At 45.7% G+C, this 25118-nt stretch overlaps 1 protein-coding gene, 1 long non-coding RNA gene and 1 pseudogene across 19 annotated transcripts in view; 2 read left to right on the top strand and 1 right to left on the bottom strand.

Annotated features, from left to right (window-relative positions):
* The window catches only part of bcas3 (BCAS3 microtubule associated cell migration factor), a 322912-nt gene that overhangs the window by 274841 nt on the left and 22953 nt on the right, over positions 1-25118 (bottom strand). For 15 of the 17 annotated variants that reach the window (XR_015859651.1, XR_015859656.1, XR_015859654.1 and 12 more), the window contains 2 exons: positions 12968-13022; positions 1123-1198 (listed from right to left, as the gene is read on the bottom strand). The exons of 1 other annotated variant lie outside the window; for it this stretch is intronic. Coding sequence is in view for 10 of the 16 variants with exons in the window: in XM_088381955.1 (XP_088238081.1) it covers positions 1123-1198; positions 12968-13022 (131 nt within the window). In the remaining 6 variants the exon portion in view is untranslated. The remainder of the gene's footprint in view (positions 1-1122; positions 1199-12967; positions 13023-25118) is intronic. One more of the 17 variants, XM_088381952.1, reaches the window with a different exon arrangement.
* On the top strand, positions 368-8082 carry LOC148394778 (uncharacterized). 2 transcript variants are annotated; one of them, XR_015859660.1, is made up of 4 exons: positions 368-386; positions 7502-7663; positions 7767-7864; positions 7938-8082. It is a non-coding gene; the product is annotated as an uncharacterized LOC148394778 (long non-coding RNA). The 2 variants fall into 2 exon arrangements; XR_015859659.1 differs by having other exon boundaries at positions 7767-8082.
* Positions 16651-19872, top strand: LOC148394777 (uncharacterized; annotated as a pseudogene).

The raw sequence follows: 25118 nt of genomic DNA, 5'->3' as shown, positions 1-25118 counted from the left end.
GACAGTGAAAAAATCAGGTCTGGTCCAGATGCAGGCGGTTGAACGCAATTTTGGTGTATTTGACTGAGGCGCAGAAAGACAAATCAGCACTTAGCAGGTATAAGTGATGAATGATGTCATGTAGGCTATTTCATTCATAAATATAACACCAGCACGGGACACTTTCAAATCAGTAATGAAACAGATCATAATCTTTATCTTATATACTTAATATTAAAACCACCCCGTCACTATCATTTGCTTGTGTGTACGTGTGTGTGTGGGGGGAAGTGGGGCGGTCCACAGCGTCCGTGCCGACCACCCCGCCTATCCACTCCGGTCGATGTGTTTATCAGCTGATCAATAAAGGTTAATGTGCATGTTGAAGGGAAACTTGCTGGGATAGGGTAAGGAAAATGTTTAACAAATCCAAATCATGTCAGCGTCAATTATACCTGTATATCAGGCATGTCCAAATTCCGGCCCGCGGCCAAATCCAGACCCCGGTCAGATGTCATAAGTTTGGTCTTAAAATGTATTATTCATGGCCCGCCTGTGTATTTGCATGAAATCTTTGTCGTTAAAAAATGGCCTGAAAAAACTATTGGCCCCCGGGCGCCTTCACTTTATCAAATCTGGCCCTCCTTGCAAAAAAGTTTGGACACCCCTGCTGTATATTGAAATCATAAAGGAATGATAAGAGGCAACAGCCCAGACTGTTAGCTTAGCAGTTGCGCTTCTAAGCTGGGGCCGCCAGAGCTGCGGGTACGATCCCCAAGTTGGGTGATTATTTTGTTTCTGCATTGTCAAGCACAGCTGACATTGCTGATGACCTTCAAGGCTTTGAGGTCTGTTGGTCCACAAAGTCAGCGAATAAAGTCAGTGAACTGAGTAGAATTGATGAGGAATGGGTGGCGAGAAGAGGCAGAGAAGGTCTCTGTCAAAAGTGCTGTACTTCCTCTTGTCACTGACACCGCTATGTATAGGTTATGTTTACTTTTAAAAGACCAAAAGCATTACCACGCAAATCAGGTAATCACAGCAGATTGTTCAGCTTCATATTAATTTGTGTTACAGGGTGATTATCATATGAACTAAAATAAATTCTAAACAACAGCAACAGCAGCTAGTTGATTATTTTACCGTTGATATCAGCCTTCTCAAAACGAACCCAAATGACCTTCTCCTTTTCATCAGTTTGCAGACCACCAGAGTAAGCCTACAGTTGAAAAGACCAGAGTTTTACATGAAACATGACAGTTATGTGAAAAATTATTATCTAAATATTTTGTTGATCTACCAACCAATAGCAGTAGTATTAGCATTCATGAATCATTCATGAATTACAAAATAACATTGAATGAAAATGATCTTGTATTATAATTGTATTACAATTTGAACTCAGTTTATATATCTTATGACCTCAAATAGGACAAATATTGAATGTTTTTATCTTTTTGAGGATCAAAACTTTTACTGTTCATCTTATTTGAATTCATTTTTTTTTAATTCATTGATTCAAAACAGATGGCGCCCGTGACAGCAAGCCGTCTGCCTCACTCCTTTGCTGTTAAGTCTTTTTCCCTACTCCTGCTGCTTTTTGCCTTCTGATATGTTTCTGCTCAGCTGACATATGATCGCCAATCCCTCCTCGACCTTAGGACTTGGTTTGAATCCCCACTGCTACCTGATCGCCCATTTTTCGATCAGCAAACACCGGTGCTGGCGGACATTCCTGAACACCTGCGCCGACTGTCTACTGTCTCTCCCCGGAGGGATCGCGACCAAAAGTGATGTGACTCAACCCGCTCACTCTTAGTTTGATCTTCTGCCCTCTGGGAAGAGGTACAGGAGCCTGCGCTCCCACACCACCAAACTCACCAACAGCTTCATTCTCCAGGCTGTTAGGATCCTGAACTCTCTTCCCCCTTCTGCGTAGCGTCCTGTAATTTTGCGCTCTATTCCGACTGTCTGCTGTATGCACACTTGCTCCATTTTTGCTCCTCTTATTTATTGTGTTATTTGTTCATTTATTATTTATTCATCACTCTTATTTATTCTTTGTTTGTGCCTTCTTGTTTTTATTTTTTTGTGTTGTTTACTTGTATGTATATTGTGTACTATGTCTTATCACCGTGGGATAGTGGGAACGTAATTTCGATTTCTTTGTGTGTCTTGGCATGTGAAGAAATTGAAAATAAAGCAGACTTTGACTTTGAAAAGTCCCGTTCCAACGGACCCTGCGGCTCCGAACACCGACGCCGGCTGTCATGCCTTTTCCCCCAGAGAAAGCGCTCTAGAAGACGAGGGAGACCTGCCGGTGTGATTGTCCACCTAAAAGCTCACCTGAGAGTCTCCTCCTCGGCTGAGCTGCGCCGCGGATTTTCTCCTCCTATCCGGTTCGTATGCAGCCGTTGGATCCAGCCCGTCTTTCCGGTACCAGCCCTGCTGATTACTCCGGTAAATGGACCTGCTACCCTGGCGCATCTTAAAACTGGAACATCACGAAGAAAGCTTGTTTACACCCAGCCTCCCGACGCCGGCTCCACCTCGCCCACCTGGTCCTCCGCTCTTCCGGTCGCATCACTGACACGTCATCAGAGTGCCGACACCGCGGTAAGGACTAGCGCTGGAAACATCGTGAGACTTGGCCATACTGTCTGTCGAGGCAGGAGAGGTGTGGATCCCACCCTGCTCTGTCCCACCCAGAGATCTACTGATCAATTCCACATTAATACTGAAGTTTTTAATGCTCAGTCCCTGTCAAATAAATCAAGCTTGGTCCGTGATCACATTCTTGATAAAGATATTGACCTGATGTGCCTCACTGAGACCTGGCACCAACCTCAGGTTTTTTCATCATTAAATGAAGCCTGTCCCCCGGTTACAGTTACCTGAAGAGAGCTTGCTGCACTGGCCAAGGTGGTGGCCTGGCAGTGATCTACCGCGACACTCTCAAGCTGTCTCCTCTGTCTCTACCTGAAGAGTCCTCTTTTGAATATCTGGCCTTCAAATCAAAACCTCCGTCCAAGATCAATGATTTTCTTATTTACTGGCCGCCCAAACCACACCCATCGTTCAACCCTGAGTTTCATGACCTTCTCACCTCCCTCTGCTCTCTATCTTCCAATAATATAATACTAGGTGATATGTACATTCATATTGATAACCCCTCCTCCCCCCTGGCAGGTGATTTCCTTCATGTGTTGGACTGTCTCAACCTCACACAGCATGTTGATGCTCCCACACACGCCAGGTGGCACACTTTAGACTTGGTCATCTCAGACTCTCCCTCCATCAATAATCTGGCAGTATATGGCCTGGGTGTCTCCGACCACAGTGTTATTTCCATGGACATTTCCTGCCCAAAACGCGATATTAAATGTTACAAACTTAAAAACATTAACCCTGCCATTTTGCACTCTGACCTCCAAATGCTGGCCTCGGTCAACCTTCCTTCAGCTACTGAATTGGTTGAACACTACAACCATTACCTTCACTGCCTCCTGGATGTACATGCCCCTCTAAAGAGAAGGACTGTGTCTTTCTCCCACACTGCCCCCTGGTTCATTGATGAACTGCGCAGGATGAAAACTGCAGGCCGTGCCATTGAAAGGCATGCTAATTCATCTGGCCTGGTGGTACACAAGCCGGCCTACAAGGAACATCAGATGGCCTATGCAGCATTCCTTGAAGAAGCCCGGTCCATCTACTACTCAAACATCCTCAATAGCAGTCCTGGAAATTCAAAGCAGCTTTTTACCCCCGTAAATCACCTCCTTAACCCCAAAAACCAAATACAGTGGAGCCTCGTTTTTCGAATGTCCCGGTTCTCAAACAAATTAGTATTCAAACAAAAAATTTGAGATTTTTTTGCTTCGGATGTCGGACAAAATTCGGTTGTCGAACCTCACGAGATGAGCCGAGGACCCACATGCCAACTGACTCTGTTCGTTATTACGTTCTCGTTTCTCTGAGGATTGCATCAACTCTAATCATGCCTCCAAAGAAACCAAGTGGGAGCAGTAAACCCATCCTAAAACACAAAGACGCTCCTAAAGCAATGCGACACTGAGCGCTGCGGTTCCGCGATCGGACCAAATTAAGCTCCCTGCGCACTGAGGTCCACTTAAATTTTGGAAAGTACATTAGGACTTTAAAAATATTTTCTAAATTTCAGCTCTGTCACAATAATGCGACCAGCGCAGTGCAGTTGCGCGTTCGGCGACGCCCTATGGTTGCGCGTTCGACGGTGCGCTGCAGTTGCGCGATTGGACAAAAATGCGCAAATGAAAAATGCTTAAAAAAGGCGGGTTTTTTTGGGGGCTTGGAACGGAATAATTTTCTTTCCATTATTTGTAATGGGAAAATATGATTCGGAATTCGAACGGTTCACTTCTCAAACAGCCTTCTGGAACGGATTGTGTTCGAAAACCGAGGCTCCACTGTACATACAGAATCAACAGTAGAACAATGCAACAGGTTCCTTGTCTTTTTCAAAGACAAGATCACTTCCATCCGGTCTCAGCTCTCAGGCTCCCCAGCACCATCTCTGCAATCTGCTTGCCCTCAACCTCCACCTTTCAGCACCTTTTCTGCTGCCACTCAGTCCGAAGTTGAGAATTTCATCAAAAAAATGAAACCCTCCACCTACCCCTTGGATCCCATTCCTACAACTCTCATCAAATCTAACCTGTCTGCCCTTCTATCACACGAATAATAAATCACTCACTAAACTCAGGCCATGTTCCGCCATCACTCAAAACCGCCGTTATCAAGCCTCTCCTGAAAAAACCCAGCCTCGACCCAGAATGTCTCTCCAACTACCGGCCCATCTCTCTTCTTCCATTCCTGTCCAAAGTCCTTGAAAAAGCTGTTGCCATACAGCTACAGGAACACCTTCAACATCACTCGCTACCTTCCAATCGAAACCTTCCAATCTGGTTTCCGCACTACCCATAGCACAGAGACAGCACTGCTGAGGGTAACCAATGACCTCCTCATCTCCGCCGATTCTGGATCCCCCCTCCCTGCGCATCCTCCTTGATCTTTCAACAGCCTTTGATACCGTCGACCACCATATCCTCCTTAACCGTCTTAACACCAACATTGGTCTCCATCTCTCCACACTGGACTGGTTCACCTCATACCTCGCTGACAGGACAGAGTACGTCAGCCTGGGCTCCTCCAAGTCAAATACAGCCCCTGTCACGTGTGGTGTCCCTCAAGGATCTGTCCTAGGACCCCTCTTTTTTATTCTTTACATGCTCCCCCTGGGTCAGGTCATCAGCCGACATGGCATCTCTTTTCACTGCTATGCCTATGACACCCAGTTATACCTCCGGACTGACCCCAATCCACGCTCCACTCCGGTCCCCTCATCATCACCCACACAGGCCCTTTCCAACTGCCTGGAGGAGATTAGGGCGTGGATAAGTTACTACTTCCTTCAACTGAACAGTTCCAAAACCGAAGCCATAAAAACTGGCACCCCTCACTAGATCCAGTCATCACCCATAACCACCATCTCCTTTTCTGGTCAAGATATCCCCCTCTCCACCTCTGTTACCAACCTCGGGGTGATGTTCGACCCACAACTTACCTTTACCAACCGCATCAAACATCTATACAAAACCTGCTTTTTCCATATAAAAAAAAAACATTTCTAAACTCCGCCCCTTCCTCACCTTCTCCGATGCAGAAAACCTCGTCCACGCCCTTATCTCCTCCAGGCTGCTCATCGGTATCCCCAACAAACACCTCCAGAAACTCCAATTCATTCAGAACTGTGCCGCCCGAACTCTGATGAAAACCTGCAAACATGACCATATGACCCCTATTCTTCAGCACCTACACTGGCTTCCCATAACATCAAGAATTCATTACAAAATCGCCCTCCAGGCTGGGCTACTGTAACAGCCTGCTCATCGGTATCCCCAACAAACACCTCCAGAAACTCCAATTCATTCAGAACTGTGCCGCCCGAACTCTGATGAAAACCTGCAAACATGACCATATGACCCCTATTCTTCAGCACCTACACTGGCTTCCCATAACATCAAGAATTCATTACAAAATCGCCCTCCAGGCTGGGCTACTGTAACAGCCTGCTCATCGGTATCCCCAACAAACATCTCCAGAAACTCCAATTCATTCAGAACTGTGCCGCCCGAACTCTGATGAAAACCTGCAAACATGACCATATGACCCCTATTCTTCAGCACCTACACTGGCTTCCCATAACATCAAGAATTCATTACAAAATCGCCCTCATTACCCACCTCTGCAACTACAGAAACGCCCCTCAATACCTCAAAGACCTCCTTACCCCTCACTCATCCACCCGTAACCTCTGGTCACAAAGCTCCAACCTCCTCCATCAGTCCCGTACACAACTCAGCACCATGGGAGACAGAGCTTTCTGCGCCGCTGCCCCCCACATCTGGAAGTCCCTCCCTGTGCACCTACATCAACCTTAGTCTGTGGACACTTTTCAAAGTCAAAGTCAAAGTCAGCTTTATTGTCAATTTCTCCACATGCCAAAGACACACAAAGAAACCGAAATGTCGTTCCCCGCTATCCCACGGTGACAAGACACGGCTCACAATAGACAATCAAGTAACAAGTAAACAACAGCGTGCTGAATAAATAATGAATGAATAACACAACAAATAAATAAATAAGAGGACCAAAAAAGGAGCAAGTGAGCGTACAGCAGACATTCCAGAAAACAGCGCAACAGTGCCGCACGCTACGCAGAAGGGGGTAGCGAGTTCAGGGTCCTAACAGCCTGGAAAAAGAAGCTGTTGGCGAGTCTGGTGGTGCGGGAGCGCAGGCTCCTGTACCTCTTCCCAGAGGGCAGAAGGTCAAACAAAGAGTGAGCTGGGTGACTCACATCACTCGCAATCGTGGTTGCCTTGCGGGCGAGATGGGAGGTGTAAATGTCCTTCAGGGAGGGGAGCGAAGCACCAATAATCTTACCAGCCGTATTCACTATGCGCTGCAGGGCCTTCAAGTTCTGTTCAGTGCAGCTACCACCCCAGACAGCGATGCAACTGGTGAGAACGCTCTCAATGGTGCCACGGTAGAAGGTAGACAGGACTGCCTGAGGAGCACATGCACGCCTGAGCTTCCGCAGGAAGTACAGGCGGCGCTGAGCTTTCTTTGCCAGTGACGCGGTGTTTGCGGACCAGGAGAGGTCCTCACTGATGTGCACCCCCAGGAACTTGGTGCAGCTCACCCTCTCCACCACAGCACCGTCGATGATCAGCGGCAGGTGTTTTGTCAAAGTCAAAGTCAAAGTCTCCTTTATTGTCAATTCCTCCGCATGTCAAGACAGTGACCCTTCCGGAAGTCAACAACGATTACCTTGGTCTTGTCTACGTTCAGCAGGAGGTTGTTGTCCCTGCACCACGTGGTCAGAAGGTCAACTTCCGACCTGTACCGAGTCTCGTCGCCCTTCGTGATGAGACCCACCAGAGTCGTGTCGTCAGCAAACTTCACTATGCGGTTGTCCCTGTAGGTCGCAGTGCAGTCATGCGTCAGCAGGGTGAAGAGCAATGGACTGAGCACGCAGCCCTGGGGGGCCCCTGTGCTCAGCGTGACGCTCCCGGAGATTTTGTCGCCAACCCGCACCACCTGAGGCCTCTGACAGAGGAAGTCCAGTAGCCAGTTGCAGAGGGAGGTACTGAGGCCCAGCTCGTCGAGTTTGCAGATGAGTCGCTGCGGCTTTTAAAAAGAGTCTTAAAAATTTTAGGTTTAGAAACGCTTTCCCCGGCTCCTCATAGGACCTAACCTAAGGAGGCTGCGCAAAGTCAAGGAGGAGGCCTACAGGAGCGGCGGCTGAGACCTGTTCAAGCAGACCAGAAACGTACTGAACCGAGAGGTCAGAGAAGCCAGGAGGTGTTACGGGAAGTGCCTGGAGAGACACCTCTCTGCCAATCCTGATCCCTCAACAGTGTGGAAAGCTCTGCAGAGCATCACGGGCTTCAAGAAATGAACCCCCCATCCTGTGGAGAGCCCAAAGCTTGCAAACCAGCTAAACAGGTTCTACTGCAGGTTTGATCGGTCCTCCCACACAACAGGACCTCCTGCAGCACAATCAATCAGACCGGTTGTGGGGGGAGGTAAGTATTTACCTCCCCCCACAACCGGTCTGTCCACACCTCCATCACCGTTGTCACCTACTCTCTCTCTTGCAGAGGTCGCACCCGCACTCCAGATCCGCGAGGAAGAAGTGCGCCAGATGTTCCGGAGACAAAAGATCAGGAAGGCACCGGGCCTAGACGGCGTGTCACCTTCCTGCTTGAAAGTCTGTGCTGAGCAGCTGGCACTCACCTTTGCACGGATCTTCAACCGTTCCCTGGAGCTATGTGAGGTGCCCTCATGCTGCAAGAGCTCCACTCTCGTTCCAGTGGCCAAGAAGCCCGCCATCACAGGTTTGTAAAACTATAGACCTGTCGCCCTGACATCTGCGGTCATGAAATCTTTCGAGAGGTTAGTATTGAACCACCTGAAGAATGTCACAGCCCCCCTGCTTGACCCCCTCACGTTTGCCTACCGGTGGATGATGCGGTCAACATGGGACTGCACTACATCCTGCACCACCTGGACATCCCAGGAACGTACGCCAGGATCCTGTTTGTGGACTTCAGCTCGGCGTTCAACACCATCGCTCCTGACATCCTCCAACAGAAGCTCATCCAGCTCGCGGTGCCCGTCTCCACCTGTCAGTGGATCACCAGCTGCCTGACCAACAGGAGACAGCGTGTGAGGCTGGGGAGCATCACATCTGACACCCGGACCACCAATACTGGCGCCCCTCAGGGGTGTGTCCTCTCCCCACCTCTCTTCTCTCCCCACACCAACGATTTCTCCTCAGGTGACTCTCCTATGAAGCTCCTGAAGTACACAGACGACACCACTCATCGGACTGATCCGGGAAGGTGATGAGACTGCGTACAGACGGGAGGTGGAGCGGCTGGTCCACTGGTGCAGCCAAAACCACCTGGAGCTGAACCCGCTCAAGACCGTGGAGATGACAGTGGACTTCAGGCAAGACCCTTCACCAATTTCACCCCTCACTATCCGCAGTAATACTATTCTCTCCACAGACACCTTCACGTTCCTGGGAACCACAATCTCTCGGGACCTGAAATGGACCGGCCACATATACTCTGTCCGGAAGAAGGCCCAGCAGAGGCTATACTTCCCGAGACCGCTCAAGAAGTACAACCTGCCGCGGGAGCTGCTGAAGACCTTCTATACTGCCATCATCCAGTCTGTCCTCTGACCTCCATCACTGTCTGGTTTGGATCAGCCTCCAAACAAGACAAGCACAGACTGCAACAGACAATCAGGACTGCAGGAACGATAATTGGAATCAACCTCTCATCTATCCAAGACTTGTACCTGTCCAGGACCAGGAAACGTGCAAGTAACATCTCTACAGACCCTTCTCACCCAGGTTGCAGTCTGTTCGAACTACTCCCATCCGGACGGCGTTATAGAGCTCTGTACGCCAAAACCAGCAGACACAGAGACAGCTTCTTCCCCCAGGCTGTCGCTCTGATGAACTCACACCACTCTTAGGGTCTCATAGTCATTGCTGTGCAATAACATCCTGTTCTCCACACCTTTTTTGAATTGTCTACATTAATTGTACTGTGTCCTCTCTGCATCCATTGCAGCCTGGTCCTCCTGGAAGAGGGATCTTCCCATCTGTGGTCTCTTCTCAAGGTTTCTCATTTCCCCTAGTTGGAGTTTTGAGTTTTTCCTTGCCCTCCTGGGAGTTTAAGATCAGGGGATGTTTGAGAATATTTGTCATTTTTCACACGTCCTGAGTGTTGTTAGTCACCTAAATGTTGAACAGAGGCTGTGATGTACCGAAGTCAAATTCCTTGTTTAGCACGCTCAAACATGGCGGATAAAATTTTTTGAATCTTGAATAGGTGTCTTTTATTTTCTCTGTGCTTTTATGCTTTTTTGCTTTTATTCTGGTTTCTTGTGTTTTTACTTCTAGTCTTGTTTCTGTAGCACTTTGAGATTATTTTATGAAAAGCGCTTTACAAATAAAATTTATTATTATTATTATTATTATTATTAAAAAGAGGTAATTGTCAGAACTCAAACAATACAAAAACCCTTGGTTTGTCGTAAGCAAGTGGTTTGGCTTTAAAATATGTAACCTCCAACAGGGAACAATCACAACAGACAGGAACATTTAAATAAGTCTTTATTCTTTAGGACATTTTTACTTTGGAGTGTACTTGGGTTTGTTGCCAGTGGTTTATATTCAGTTATATTTGCTCTTAGTTAAAATGTGAACTGATATGCACAAATCAGTGGTAATTCAAATTAAAATTCAGAAGTTAATTGGCAATAAAAAAATGAACGCCAATTTATTAATGTTTAATGTCGAATCAAACAAATATAAACATACAACTGAGCAGAAAGATGAACATACTAAACAAAAGTAAACATACTATAGAACAATTGGGATGAACATACAATTATTCTTACAAGATTGGCAATAGGTGCCATGACGCATTTGCTTCAAAAAGAAAAAAAAATCAAATGTATTGCTTGTCTGGCTGTGCCCATGGTGGGAGCCATGTTTGACTTATTTTATGCGCATCCGAAAAGGGGAGGGTCTTTTCAGACTGCACTGCAGTCATTTAGAGACGAAAAGTGGTAAAACAAGACATTCTCCAGTTCAGTTATAAACCAGATGGGTTTCATAGCTTTGCAAAACATTTGTAATTTGGGTAGACCTTGAAACAATCATATTGGATTTTTCATTGATTGCTACAAAATGACACGTTTATATTAAAAATAAAGAAACTTAACAAATATAAAATCCATGTGCAGACGTTTGGGTACCGTATTTCCACACTATAAGGTACACTTAAAAGCCTTTAACTTTCTCAAAAAACGAACTTTTAATAAGGTGCACCTTTTGGGTGGACCAAATTCCAAAATCTGTAAAGTTGTTTTGTGTGGCTTTCGTATTATACAGCCGTAATATGAAGACCCGATGAACCAATCAGAGGGCATTACGGTTTACGTAGATCGGGGCGGTAAACCAATCAGAGGATTGCACGTTAAACATTGAGCACGTACCTCTGCCGCCATTGATAAATAAATACGATCGTTTGTTCAAAGAAAACAGCATTAGGAACCTCTAAAATGTCATAGATAAAGAGTCATGCTTACGAGGCACAAGTAGAGCTTTCTGGAAAGCCAGGATCATTGCAGAAGAGCAACGTGACGAAGAGAAGGAACTTGGCATGTTTAATGGCGAACCTGCCCAACTGTTTAATTTGGATGCAGAAGATGAGGACTTGGACGGATTTGCGTATGAATATCGATTAACAATAATGTGAGTACAGTAGATCAGTGGTCCCCAACCACCGGGCCGCGAAACGGTACCGGTCCGTGGGTCACTTGGTACCAGGCCGCCAAGCCGCACAGAAAAAAAAAAAAAAATATATATATATATATATATATATATATATATATATTATCGACGATCGATTAATTCAAGTCAAGACACTCGTCCCGGTCACGTGACATGTTTCCCCAGTCAAGCCCGCAAAGCTAGTAAAAATGAGTAAGAATGTATCTTGAAAAATATAAAGAATTTGCCGATTCTCTCCCAATTACATCCGTCGGTGCATCTGTGTCTCTTAATACAGGTTAATTAAGGTTAAGACGCTCGTCTCGGTCACGTGACATATCACCCCAGTCGAGCCCGCGAAGCAAACAAAAATGAGCAAGAAACAGATGTTTGGAAAGCTTCTTCAGAAAGGGAAAAAAGCCCAATGAGGAGACAGAAGAAGAAGAAGAGGCTAAAACTTCTAAGAAAAGGAAAGCTGCATTTAAAAAGAACATCTCTGGAGTTCTACTTAAAATATGGATTTATCGCCACAGGTGATTCTGACGCGCCAAGCGCACTCTGCATATTTGGCGACAGGCTAGCTAACAAGGAAATGAAGCCTTCAAAACTGCTTCGGCACATGGAGACCAAGCATCCTGCATTAAAAGACAAACATTAACCACTTCAGGTGTCATTGTCTCCGATTCCGCCTCGATGGGACCGGCTCGTTTCTGAGAAACAAGCTCAGTGCTCCCACTAATTCAACGTAATGGTGAGTTTTATTTTTATGTAGTTTATATTTGGTTTTATGCCAGTCGTATAATTTTATTTCATCGTATTTAAGTTATATAAGTTATTATAAGTTTATTATAAATGTATTATTTATTTATATAAATGTATTATTTATTCATATAAAGGTCGGTCCGCGAAAATATTGCTGACATAACCGGTCCGTGGCGCAAAAAAGGGTGAGGACTACTGCAGTAGAGTACATGGTTAAACAGTAGAATAAAGGACATCCAAACTCACTATCTGTCTCCGTGATGTTTTTTCTTTTTTTTTTTTTTACCGTAAGTCATGGCATGCATGCGCCCTATGTGTGAATTAAACACAAAATAGACCCCACAATTGAGTCTGCGCCTTTTAACCCGAAGCTTCTTATGGTGCGGAAGAACGGTACTTTTGAGAGAGACAAAAATTCTTTGATTTCCCAGCCATTCCATCCTCGTACAACCAAAGGAAAGTGGAAATTGCGAGGGAAACATCTTGTTTTACTCTGCACTACAGAGAAGTTGTCTTAATATTTGTTGGAAGTTTTTTTTTTTAACAAAGCCTTAATGGCACTTTTTTTAACTAAGATATTTTATTGTTATACATTTCAATACAACATACTTGAAAATTGCTCTTAAAAAGGATTATTATTGGAACTTATTTTTGCTCGGCTGTGTTTGAGTGACATAAAAAACATCAAGAATATTATTGTTTATCATGACTTACAGGAAAAATATATAGTCCTAACCGTTTCATTATCATAACAGGCCTAGATCTCTGAGTGTTAAGGTTGCATATGTCAACACCTATTCAGAGTAAAAAAGGCCTGAGAACATTTACCTGAGGGACAACATCTTGCAAGAAGGTCACCACACTTTCCATGTAAGACTGCTCCCTGTGACAACAAAACACCATTGTCAATTAAGACAGATGGATGAAGGCTTACAAATACCAAACTATTAAAGCAGTGGTTCTTAACGTTGTTGGAGGTACCGAACCCCACCAGTTTCATATGCGCATTCACAGAACCACTCTAGTGAAAAAAAAATTAAAATTCAAGACAGATTTTTACTGGTGCACAAAATGAGCCGTACATGCTCATCACCTTGTTCAAAGAACAAAACCAACACAATGCATGAACTCACAACAAATTACATACCTGCAAATCAGTGTGCCTTTGCGAGACCAGTTCAGATATGCGTTATCACAAATTTACATGATAAATCAGGTGTGTTCGGACTTCCGCAGTAGAGGCTCTGCCAAACCCCTGAGACCGACCCAAACCCCGAGTGTTCGATCAAACCCAGGTTAAGAACCAATGTATTAAAGGAAACTTTTGTAGCCAAACTACCTACAGGACTGTCTCAGAAAATTAGAATATTGTGATAAAGTTCTTTATTTTCTGAAATGCAATTAAAAAAACAAAAATGTCATACATTCTGGATTCATTACAAATCAACTGAAATATTGCAAACCTTTTATTATTTTAATATTGCTGATTATGGCATACAACTTAAGAAAACTCAAACATCCTATCTCAAAATATTAGAATATCATGAAAAAGTATACTAGTAGGGTATTGAACTAATCACTTGAATCGTCTAATGAACTCCTGAGCCTTAAAAAACACTCAGCTTGGTTCAGTAAACTAAATCACAAGTATGGGGAAGACTGCTGATCTGACTGCTGTCCAGAGGACCATCATTGACACCCTCCATCAGGAGGGTAAGACACAAAAAGAGCAAGCTGTTCACAGAGTGCAGTTTCAAAGCACATCCACAAAATGTCTGTTGGTAGGGAGAGATGACCGCAGCCTGAACAGCATTGTGAAGAAGAGTCGCTTTCAGAATTTGGTGGAGCTTCAAAGACAGTGGACTAAGGCTGGAGTCCAGGTATCAAAAGCCACTGTTCACAGACGTGTCCAGGAAATGGGCTACAATAGCCGTATTCCCATGGTCAAACCACTTCTGAACTCAAGACAACGGAAGAAGCGTCTGACTTGGGCTATGGAAAAGAAGCACTGGACAGTTGCAGAGTGGTCCAAAGTCCTCTTTTCAGATGAAAGCAAGTTTTGTATTTCATTTGGAAGTCAAGGCGCCAGAGTCTGGAGAAAGGCTGGAGAGGAACAAATCCAAGTTGCTTGAAATCCAGTGTGAAGTTCCCACAGTCAGCGATGGTCTGAGGAGCCATGTCAGCTGCTGGTGTTGGTCCACTGTGTTTCATCAAGTCCAGAGTGAATGCAGCAGTGTACCAAGAGATTTTAGAGCATGCTTCCGTCTGCTAGAAAGCTCTATGGAGATGATGATTTCATTTCCCAGTATGATCTGGCACCTGCACACAGTGCCAAAACCACCAGTAAATGGTGTACTGACCATGGCATTACTGTCCTCGATTGGCCTGCCAATTCCCCTGACCTGAATCCCATAGGAAATTTATGGGTTATTGTGAAGAAGAAGCTGAAAGACACCAGACCCAACCATGCAAATGAGCTAAAGGCCGCTATTCAATCATCCTGGGCATCCATAACACCTCAGCAATGCCACAGGCTGATTGCCTCCATGCCACGCCGCATTGATGCAGTACTGAGTGCATTGATACACATTTTCAAATGTTTGATTTTGTTTTGCTGTTATAAATCTTTTTTTTACTTGACCTGAGGAAATATTCTAATATTTTGAGATGTGATTTTTTAGTTTTCTTAAGCTGTAAACCATAATCAACAATATTAAAATAATAAAAGGCTTGCAATATTTCAGTAGATTTGTAATGAATCCAGAATGTATGACATTTTTGTTTTTTTAATTGCATTTCAGAAAATAAAGAACTTTATCACAATATTCTAATCTTCTGAGACAGTCCTGTTTATTTGCCTGCAATGTTGGAACAAATGCTTGTGAAGATCTGTCAGGATTGCCAATGGCTAACAATACTTCATAGCCATAGTGCTAAATCAGCATGTTGCTTCTTCTTTGATATATTTATGTGTGTGTGTGTTTATGACACAGGGCGTGTGATGCGTCAGTGCAGTAGTGTTGGAGTAGTTGGCCTGTAGTTTGTGCATGCTGCATCCTGCCTCTGCTTACCACTTTTCTGCTTTCAGCTACCGCCACCGGCTAGTAGCCGGGGTGAAAAGAGGAGCCGAGTGCATAAGCCTCCTCAGCCAGTACACAGCCTCTCCATTGCCAAGACTTGCACACGCCTCCTTGTGGCCACACACGGTAACTGGCACCTTGCGGTCCCAGGCTAAGTTCTCGGAGGTTCTCGGAGCAGCAGTGGGCCCCAGAGATGTGGCATGTAGGCCCACCGGTCTGTGGACATGCCCTACTGCCCATCAACCACTGTCCCGGCTGTGGGTAAACAACTCCAGCTATGGGTAAATAGTGAAGACCTCAACGGTGGACCAGGCGATGATGGCTGACCTCAGGGATGGCGTCACAACGGCTGGGAAGGCGGATGAAGGCTGCTGCAGAAAAGGGTCACCAGTCGTCTTGGTCTCCTTGCCACTGGACTCTGACTCTGATCTGTCAAGAACAGTGTGGTGGCTGTCTGTGCACCAGTGTCCCCACTCTAAACAAAGTCACGCACAGGCGTCTTTTTCAGGGAATCCACCTTACATCCCGGATTAAAGTCCTGTGGCGACCGGTAAGTGGCAACGGGGGCAGGATTGTGAAGTCTGGAAGCCCCTAGTCACAAGTTGGCACATCAGGTGGTGGATGTTAGATGATCGTTGGGCTCTTGGAACGAGGCAGAAGAGCTCTTCGGTTGCTGCATCCACGACTGAGCAGCCCTTTTTAGGATCCACTCTGCTCACCCCTGTGGGGGAAGGGGCTAGAAAAGGTGCCCTAAACATCGCCTGCCTCAAACCTCCCGACTGGATTACCACGTTCAGCGGGATCACCAATATTCGGTCGAAAACACAGAAACATGAATTTTGGAGCATGGAATGTGCGCACACTAATGGACAGTGTAACCAGTGATAGGCCGGAGAGGAGAACCGCCATCATTGCCAGGGAACTGAGAAGATGCCGGATTGACATAGCTGCTCTTTCAGAAACCCGACTGGCAGAGGAAGGTCATCTGAAGGAGGAAAAGGGTGTATACATTTCCTTTTGGAAAGGAAAGGCCACAGATGAGCCTAGGATCCATGGGGTTGGTTTTACCATCAAGAACCAACTGATCAGTCAGCTCTCTGAACTCCCTGTGGGAATCAGTGAGCGCCTGATGACACTCCGTCTGGTGCTGGCCAACAACCAGACGGCAACAGTTCTTAGTGCTTATGCACCTACCCTCATTTCCGATGAGGACAAAAAAGAGGCCTTCTATGCCTGTCCGGATGCGGTATTGTCAAAAATCCCTAAGGAGGACAAGATTATTATATTGGGAGATTTCAATGCCAGAGTGGGCCGTGACCACCACCTCTGGAAGGGCACCATTGGAAAGGAAGGCATTGGAAACACCAACTCCAATGGGGTTTTTCTTCTTAGCAAATGTGCTCAATACACCTTATCATCACCAATACCATCTTTCGCCAGAAGAACAAACTCAAGGGCTCATGGAGACACCCTCGCTCTAAACAATGGCATCTTATTGACTATGTCATAGTCAGAGCCAGGGATCAGCGCGACGTGAGCATCACAAAACCCATGATGGATTCAGAGGCCTGCTGGACAGATCACCGCCTGATACGATCCACGATGTCCATCAGACTCAAGAGGAAGAGGAGACTGCAAAATAGCTGAGCCGACAAAGACTAAACCTTGAGACCCTGAATAAAACTGCCGCCCTGCAGCTGTTTCAGGCTTCTCTTGGAGAAAGCCTCAATCAGGAATACCCTGAGGACATTGAAGAACACTGGAGCCTGCTCAAGTCTTCCATCCTCGACACCTGCAGTGCCACTCTCGGGTACAAGGCCAGAAAGCATCAGGACTGGTTTGATGAGAACGACACAGAGATAGAACAGCTCATCTCCAAGAAAAGGGAAACCTTTTGTGTCTGGCAAAATGACATCACCTGCACAGCAAAGAGACAGGCTCACTCCAGAGCCAAGGCTGACGTCCAGAGCCGGGTGAGACGGATTAAAAACTCCTGGTGGACAGAAAGGGCACTGGAAATGCAGAGTTCGGCAGACTCTGGTGACACCAGAGGCTTTTTCAATGCTACCAAGGCTGTCTACGGCCCAAGCCATCACGGCCCAAGCCATCGCGGCCAAAACCCCCTGCGCTCTAAAGACGGGCAGGAGCATTTGAAGGACAATGAGTCCATAAACAACCGGTGGAGAGAGCACTTTCAGGAACTCCTCAACCGTGACAGCACAACTCAGTCAGATTTCCTCAGTCGCATCCCTCAGAGTCCCATCAGGGAAGACATGGGTGAACCTCCCACTTTAGCAGAGGTCCAAGATGCCATCAGGAGCCTGAAGAACAACAAGGCCTCTGGGCCAGATGGGATCCCAGCTGAGGTCCTAAAGGAAGGTGGACAAGAGCTCCAGCACCACCTCCATTCCCTCTTTCTGAAGGTCTGGGAAAAAGAAGTACTCTCCTCGGAGCACAGGGATGCTCTGATAGTGACCATTTTCAAGAAAGGGGACAAAGCGGAATGTGGAAACTATAGGGGCATCTCACTCCTTTCAACAGTTGGCAAAGTACTTGCTCGTGTTCTTGCCAAACGCCTCCTGCCACTGTCTGAGGAAGTTCTCCCAGAATCGCAGTGCGGTTTTCGCCCAGCTAGAGGCACTGCAGACATGATTTTTACAGCACGCCAACTCCAGGAGAAATGCTGTGAGCATAAACAGCCTTTGTTCATGGCTTTCCTAGACCTGACAAAGGCCTTTGACTCGGTGGATCGCCAGGCTCTATGGAGCATCCTTCTGAGGTATGGTTGCCCGGATAAATATGTCAGAATACTGCGTTTATTACATGACGGAATGACAGCCACAGTGCTCAACAACAGCTCCTTGACTGAGCCTTTCACTGTAGAGACAGGGGTCAAACAGGGATGCATCATTGCACCCACCCTGTTCTCTGTCTTCATTGCCGCCATACTCCACCTCATCAACGAAGAACTACCACACGGAATCCCAATTTGGTACAGAACTGATGGCAGGCTCTTCAGCCTTAAGAGGCTCAAAGCCAAAACCAAGATCAGAACCACCACGGTGGTGGAGCTCCAGTATGCAGACGATAATGCCATTGCAGTACACTCTACAGAAGACCTCCAGGACATCCTGAACTCCTTCGCTAAGGCATACAGAGCCCTGGGTCTGACCGTGAACATCAAGAACACCCAGGTGCTACATCAACCCCCACCCAACCAGCCATCTACTACGCCCATCATAAATGTAGACAACACTGCACTTGAATATGTTCACCATTTCCCCTACCTCGGCTGCCTTCTCTCATCCAAAGCGGACATTGACTCTGAGGTCAACCATCGCCTGAGCTGTGCCAGTGGAGCGTATGCCAGACTCCGGAAAATAGTCTTTGAAGACAGAGACCTCCGGGCTGACACCAAGCTCCTGGTTTACATAGCTGTGGTTCTCCCCACCTTACTTTATGGGGCAGAATCATGGACAACCTACAGCAGGCACCTACGACCTATTGAACAACACCACCAGAGAACCTTGAGGAAAATACTCAGGATCAAATGGGAGTCCAGGCGCACAAACATCAGCGTTCTGGAGGAAGCCAGGATACCGAGCATCACCACTTTAATAATGCAGCACCAACTCCGATGGACAGGACATCTCATCCGCATGGCTGACACCCGCCTCCCCAAACAGATGTTATACTCCCAGCTGGAGAGAGGTCCGCGAGCCCCGGGCGGGCAAAAGAAACGTTTCAAGGACAACCTCAAGACCAATCTCAAGAAATTCCAAATAACATCTCAGGACTGGGAGCGCATCGCCTTGAACAGGAACTGCTGGAGGGCAGCGGTGCAAGAAGGTGCAGCACATCACGAAAAGGAACTCCACCGTGTCGCAGAAACCAAACGACAACTCCGTAAGGAAAGACAAAAACAGGCTCCAGCACGACCACAACCCACCACCACTTTCCCCTGCTCACACAAATATGTGGATCCCGGATCGGCCTCTGCGCCCACCTGCGGACCCACAAGTAGACGACCCTGAGAAAAAGAAAAAGTCATACTCGTCCCGAGTGACCGCCGATGATGATGATATATTTATAATTTTTTTTCTGAAGCTCTTCGTAATATGATATACATTAAACTGCTGGTTTATTCATTAGAACTGACTTTTTTCATCACAGATCGAATCCCAACATGCCTGTCTGTAACAACTTTGGACACTTTCAATGTATCCATCAAGAGTCGAATTGGGTAGATTGGTGGCGCACTGGTTAGCACGTCCGCCTCACAGTTCGGAGGGTGTGGGCTTGGTTCCACCGCCGACCCTCCCTGTGTGGAGTTTGCATGTTCTCCCCGTGCCCGCATGGTTTTCTCCGGTTTCCTCCCACATCTCAAAAACATGCTTGGTAGGCCAATTGAGCAATTGCCCCTAGGTGTGAGTGCGAGTGCGGATGGTTGTTCATCTCTGTGTGTCCTGCGATTGGCTGGCAACCAGTTCAGGGTGTCCCCCGCCTACTGCCCAATGACTGCTAGGATCATCATCATCATCATCATCGGCGGTCACTCGTGGTCAAGTATGACTGTCCCCCGTCTTAGTCCTTGTGGGTCTTCAGATGGGCGTGAAGGCCGATCCTGGACCCGATTGTTCTTGTGGAGTGTGAACAGGTGAATTTGATGGTGGTGGGTTTGGGTTGGACCTGTTTGGTGGATGCTCTCTCCTTTCTGAGTTTGCACTTTTCTTCTGCAGTATGGTGGAGCTCAGCATTATAAAGTGCAGCACCCTCATGGACAAGGTTTCTCGATGTCAACCTATCTTTTGCCATGTCTTCACAGGTCTTAAGGTCTTTGTGGAACCTTCTGATGTTTGTTTTAATGTTGTCCTTATACCTCATCTTCTGGCCTCTTGGGGCACGTTTTCCTTCAACAAGCTGGGAGTGGAGAACTTGTTTTGGAAGTCGAAGCTCAGGCATGCGGACAACATGACCAGTCCATCTGAGCTGGTGGTGGGCGATGGTGGCAGTGATGGTAGGGATGTCAGCCTCCTCCAGGACGTTGGTGTTGGTGTGTCAATCCTACAAATTGATCCTGAGAATTTTTCGGAGGCATCTCTAGTGATATACCACTGCGGAGATTAAATGCCTGCTGTATGTGGTCCAGGCCTTTGACCCATACAGAAAAGTGGGTAGTATTACACCAGGATTTTGGTCTTTGCCAGAAGGACGCGGTTCTCAAAGACTCTTTTCCTTAGCCTTGAAAAAGCCCCACTGGCACAGCTAAGGCAGTGGTGTATCTCATCATCAATGTTCGCTTTGGATGATAGAAGGCTGCCCAGATACTGGAAGTGGTCCATGTTTTCCAGTCTGGTGTTGTCAAAGAAGATCTTTGGGGCCAAGACAGGAGTAGTCTTTGGTGGTGGCTGATGGAGGATTTGAGTCTTTTTTTATGTTGATGGCTAGACCAAGCTGTTTGTATGCTTTCGCAAAGGCAACCAGAGTCCACTGTAAGTCCTCTTCTGAGAGGGCTACAAGGGCGTGATCATACTGCAGCTCCATGGTGGATATGGTGGTGGTTCGACCTTTGGCCCTGAATCGGTTGATGTTAAGAAGTTGCCCGTCAGTTCTGTACATAAGTTGGACTACCTGTGGAAGATGTCTGCCCATGAGACGGCGGATAGTAGCAATGAAGATGAAGAACAGCGTTGGAGCGATGACACATCCCTGCTTGACTCCTGTGTCAATCCCAAAAGGTTCTGTTTCATCTCCACTGCTACTGAGGAATGAAGCTGACATATTGTCATGCAGCAGTCTCAGTACCCGGACTAATATTGTACAAAAATTAAAAAAAATCCATTGCTTGTGATGTTCCACTCTGTGTCACTTGAGCAAGCTCAAAGTCAAGAATCTTGTTGTCAAGCTGGTTATAGAATAAGTGCAGTATTTTGCACCAAAACTAAGGCTGTTGCATCCCTCATCTCCAGAGGTTGGTTGATTTCTTTCAATTCATTATGAAATGACACTGATGAGACATCATTTTTTTGTTGACAACATGTAATAAGAGTTGTTGTACTTCGTAGAAGGTGCTTTCATGTATCATATCCAGGTTCAGGATATTTGAGAAGCTCTCTAAGCGCGACTAAGTCATTCCAGAAGAGAGTGGCAGCACATACATATATTAAGAATGTTTCCAGATGCCACCTTTGATCAATCCACACCAATCGAAGAATGTGCTGACCAAGTCTTCTCACCATGATAACAGAGATACACAAGATGATGAACAATATTGCTGCCAGATACAACTGATGCCATACCAATATAATTATTGTCTTGATTTTTAGGCTCAGATGGTGCCCAACTTGAAACTAGATTTTATCAGGATAAGCCAGACATGGGCAAACTACGGCCCGCAGGCCACATCCGGCCCACGGGGGTGTTTAATCCGGCCTGCCAAACCTGAATAAATTGTATTATTAAACTTTTTTTGGGTCATTTTCCCTGCAATTACTATGTTTCCCCAATAGATGGGGAAGAACCCGCCCGCGCATTTACAAAAAGCCGTATCAGAAAGCTCGGTGCACACTCACAAGTGCGTGTACGTACTAAGTAGTACGGACCCCGGCGCACTCCGCGCTCTATTTCCATCAGTGCCGAATTTCGAGTGTGGGCTGTGACGTCAGCATTCTTGTAATTCGCACGCTGAGCTTTCAGATACAGTTTTATGCTAATGCCACCTACAAACCTTCCCCTGGAATCCTTCCATTGAAATGAGTGGCTCGAGGAAAAGAAACGTGGACACTGAGTGCTGAGTGTTTAAAAAAAAGAGTGGACAATTTGGCTCGACCTACGTGTGTGAGCAGACGTTCAGCCACATGAACGTCAACAAAGCCCGTCACAGATCTAGGTTAACGGACCGACACCTCGGCTCTATCCTAAGAATTACCACAACAAATTTTACTCCAGACCATGATGCACTTGCAAAAAAGGGAGCCCAACAATACTATTGATTTCTTTATTACTTTATTTAGATGTATTCTTTCACAGATTCTTCAAGATAATGTATTTGGTCAGAATGTTTGCCATTTGATGTGATTTCGCCTCATTGAATAAACATATTTCATAAATCTGACCAGCAGGCACTGAAGTGATGGAAACTATTATTCATAATAACAGTGTCGTATATAATGAGAATCACTGATAGTAGTTTTCTGGTGAAATATTTTTTTAATGCTGTTAATAAATGCATTTGTTTTCAAAAAGCCTTTTTGAATATTTTACTGTTAGAAAAATTGTATATATATGTTATCATGCGTTCTCTCATGAGTACTTATTCATAATGTTACTGCTCAGTATGCTTGCTGCTTTGCCTTGCTTCTTCTTATCTTGTGCAACAGAACAGAAGGATTATGGCTGAGTCAGGGGCGAGATGACGGTTGTGTCAAACAAGATACTGCTGACATCTCAGTAGAAAAATGACGTCCACCAGAACAGATCGTGAAAACAACACGTTAAACGATGCGCCATGAACCTTCTAATCTTCCTTAAAGAGCATCACTTTCTCTTTTTATCTCTCGGAATATTGCTTAAACTGTTTTGCTGATATAGCCATACCTGCACGCAACACTTTGTGCATTACTTTTTGTTTCTTTTCTTACGAGACGAAGCCCACAATCTTCTTCCCCTCACCCTCAGGGGCTAATCGTCTCATACTGTGGGTAGGGCGTTCCAAATAAAAAGAGCGAGAGTGTAAACAGATTTTTAGTGTAGTCAGATTGTAGAAAGCAATCTGTATCGCACTCCTCGCGAGAAACATCAATATTCTGCCTCACTTGTTTTTGTCAGCTGATCCTTTTCTTTTATTCAGATATTCAGTTAGCACTTTGAACCTGACAATTATAAATTGTCTTTTCTCCAATATTCACAAACCGGATTCGGTTCAAGTTGGGAAATTGTGTAAAATATAAATTTAAAAAAATTACAACGATTTGAAAATCCTTCACAACCCATATTCAATTGAATACACTACAAAGACAACATATTTAATGTTCAAACTGATAAACTTAATTGTTTTTTGCCAAATAATACTTAACGTAGAATTTCATGGCTGCAACATGTCCAGTAGAAGTTGGGAAAGGTGGCAAAAAATCCTGAGAAAGCTGAAAAAAGCTCATTAAACACCTATTTGGAACATCCCACATGTGATCAGGCTAATTGGGTACCATGATTGGGTATAAAAGGAGCCTCCCCAAACATGCTCAGTCATTCACAAGCAAGGATGGGGCGAGGTTCACCACTTAGTCCACAACTGCGTGAGAAAATAGTTGAACAGTTTAAGAACAACATTTCTCAAAGCAAAATTGAGAGGAATTTAGGGTTTTCAACATCTACGGTCCATAATATCATCAAAACGTTCAGTGAATCTGGTGAAATCACTGCACATAACCGCCACGGCCGGAAACCAAGACTGAATGACCGTGACCTTCGATCCCTCAGACGGCACTGCCTTAAAAACCGACATGAGTGTGTCAAGGATATCACCAAATGGCCACAGGAAAACTTCAGAGAAACACTGTCAGTAAATGCAGTTCGTCACTACATCAGTAAGTGCGGGTTAAAACGCTACCATGCAAAGCAAAAGCCGTTTATGAACAACATCCAGAAACGCCGCCGGGTTCTCTGGGCCCAAGCTCAGGTAAAATGGACTGATGCACAATGAAAAAGTGTTTTGTGGTCTGATGAGTCCACTTTACAAATTGTTTTTGGAAACACTGGACGTTGTGTCCTCCGGACCAAAGAGGAAGCGGACCATCCGGACTGTTATCAACGCAAAGTTCAAAAATCCAACATCTGTGATGGTATGGGGGTGCATTACATTTCTGTGAAGGCAACATAAAATACATACCGTATTTTCCGGACTATAAGTCGCTTCGGAGTATAAGTTGCACCAGCCATAAATTGCCCCAAAAAGTGAAAAAAAACATATATAAGTTGCTCCGGAGTATAAGTCGCATTTTGGGGGGCAATTTATTCGACAAAATCCCACACCAAAAACAGTCATGAACGAGCAACAACAGGCTAAACGATAGCAACAACAGGCTAAACGATAGGTATGCTAATGTGACAAACACAAACAAAGAGCTGAGAACGGGCCTGATGTAACATATAGAGTGATTAAGGACAACTATTACATGAATAACACGTTTATAAAACCGTCGGTGTCACTCCAATTCATTAAATCCATCGATCATTCGATACGATATTAACAGGCTAAACGATAGGTATGCTAACGTGACAAACACAAATGAGGAGCTGAGAACGGGCCTAACGTAACATATAGAGTGATTTAGGACAACCATTACATAAATAACATGTTTATAAAACCATCAGTGTCACTCCAATTCATTAAATCCATCGATCGTTCTTTGTCAACAATGGCTGCGCGCGGCTGAGGGCGCTTGCACTTCAAAATATTCCACAGGCTCATATAACGATAGATAAACTATATTTCAAATAACTATAATATAAGCAATAATATTATCAAACCATCCGTGCACTTTAAATCCATTAAATCCATCGATCAAATTCCTCGTCCTTTGTCAACATCGCCGCGCGTGCGCCCTGACGTCAGCCTCGTCTTTATTCCACAGATCTAGTATATAACTATATTGTAGCGTTAACAAAGTACAAGGATAGACGTGGGTTTGGTAAACGGCTCTTTTTTCCACAAAACAAACTTCCAAGCACGTGGCGCCGTGGACTTCCAGACACGAGAGCTCCATGGCAGAGGACCGGGCGTGCGTAATGGCCATGTCCGAGCCCCATGCACCGTTCGCGGACAGCCACTCGGCCGAGCGCCGGCCCCCGACTCAGTAGAGTAGGACCGGCGTGCGTAAAACCCATAATAGTTTTTCAAA

The sequence above is a fragment of the Syngnathus floridae genome, chromosome 7 (assembly GCF_059516105.1).
Source record: "Syngnathus floridae isolate MCC-2025c chromosome 7, RoL_Sflo_1.0, whole genome shotgun sequence".
In the NCBI taxonomy this organism is placed as follows: Eukaryota; Metazoa; Chordata; class Actinopteri; order Syngnathiformes; family Syngnathidae; genus Syngnathus; species Syngnathus floridae.
Note: the sequence above shows the minus strand (reverse complement) of the source record. Positions and strands in the feature narration are given on the sequence as shown.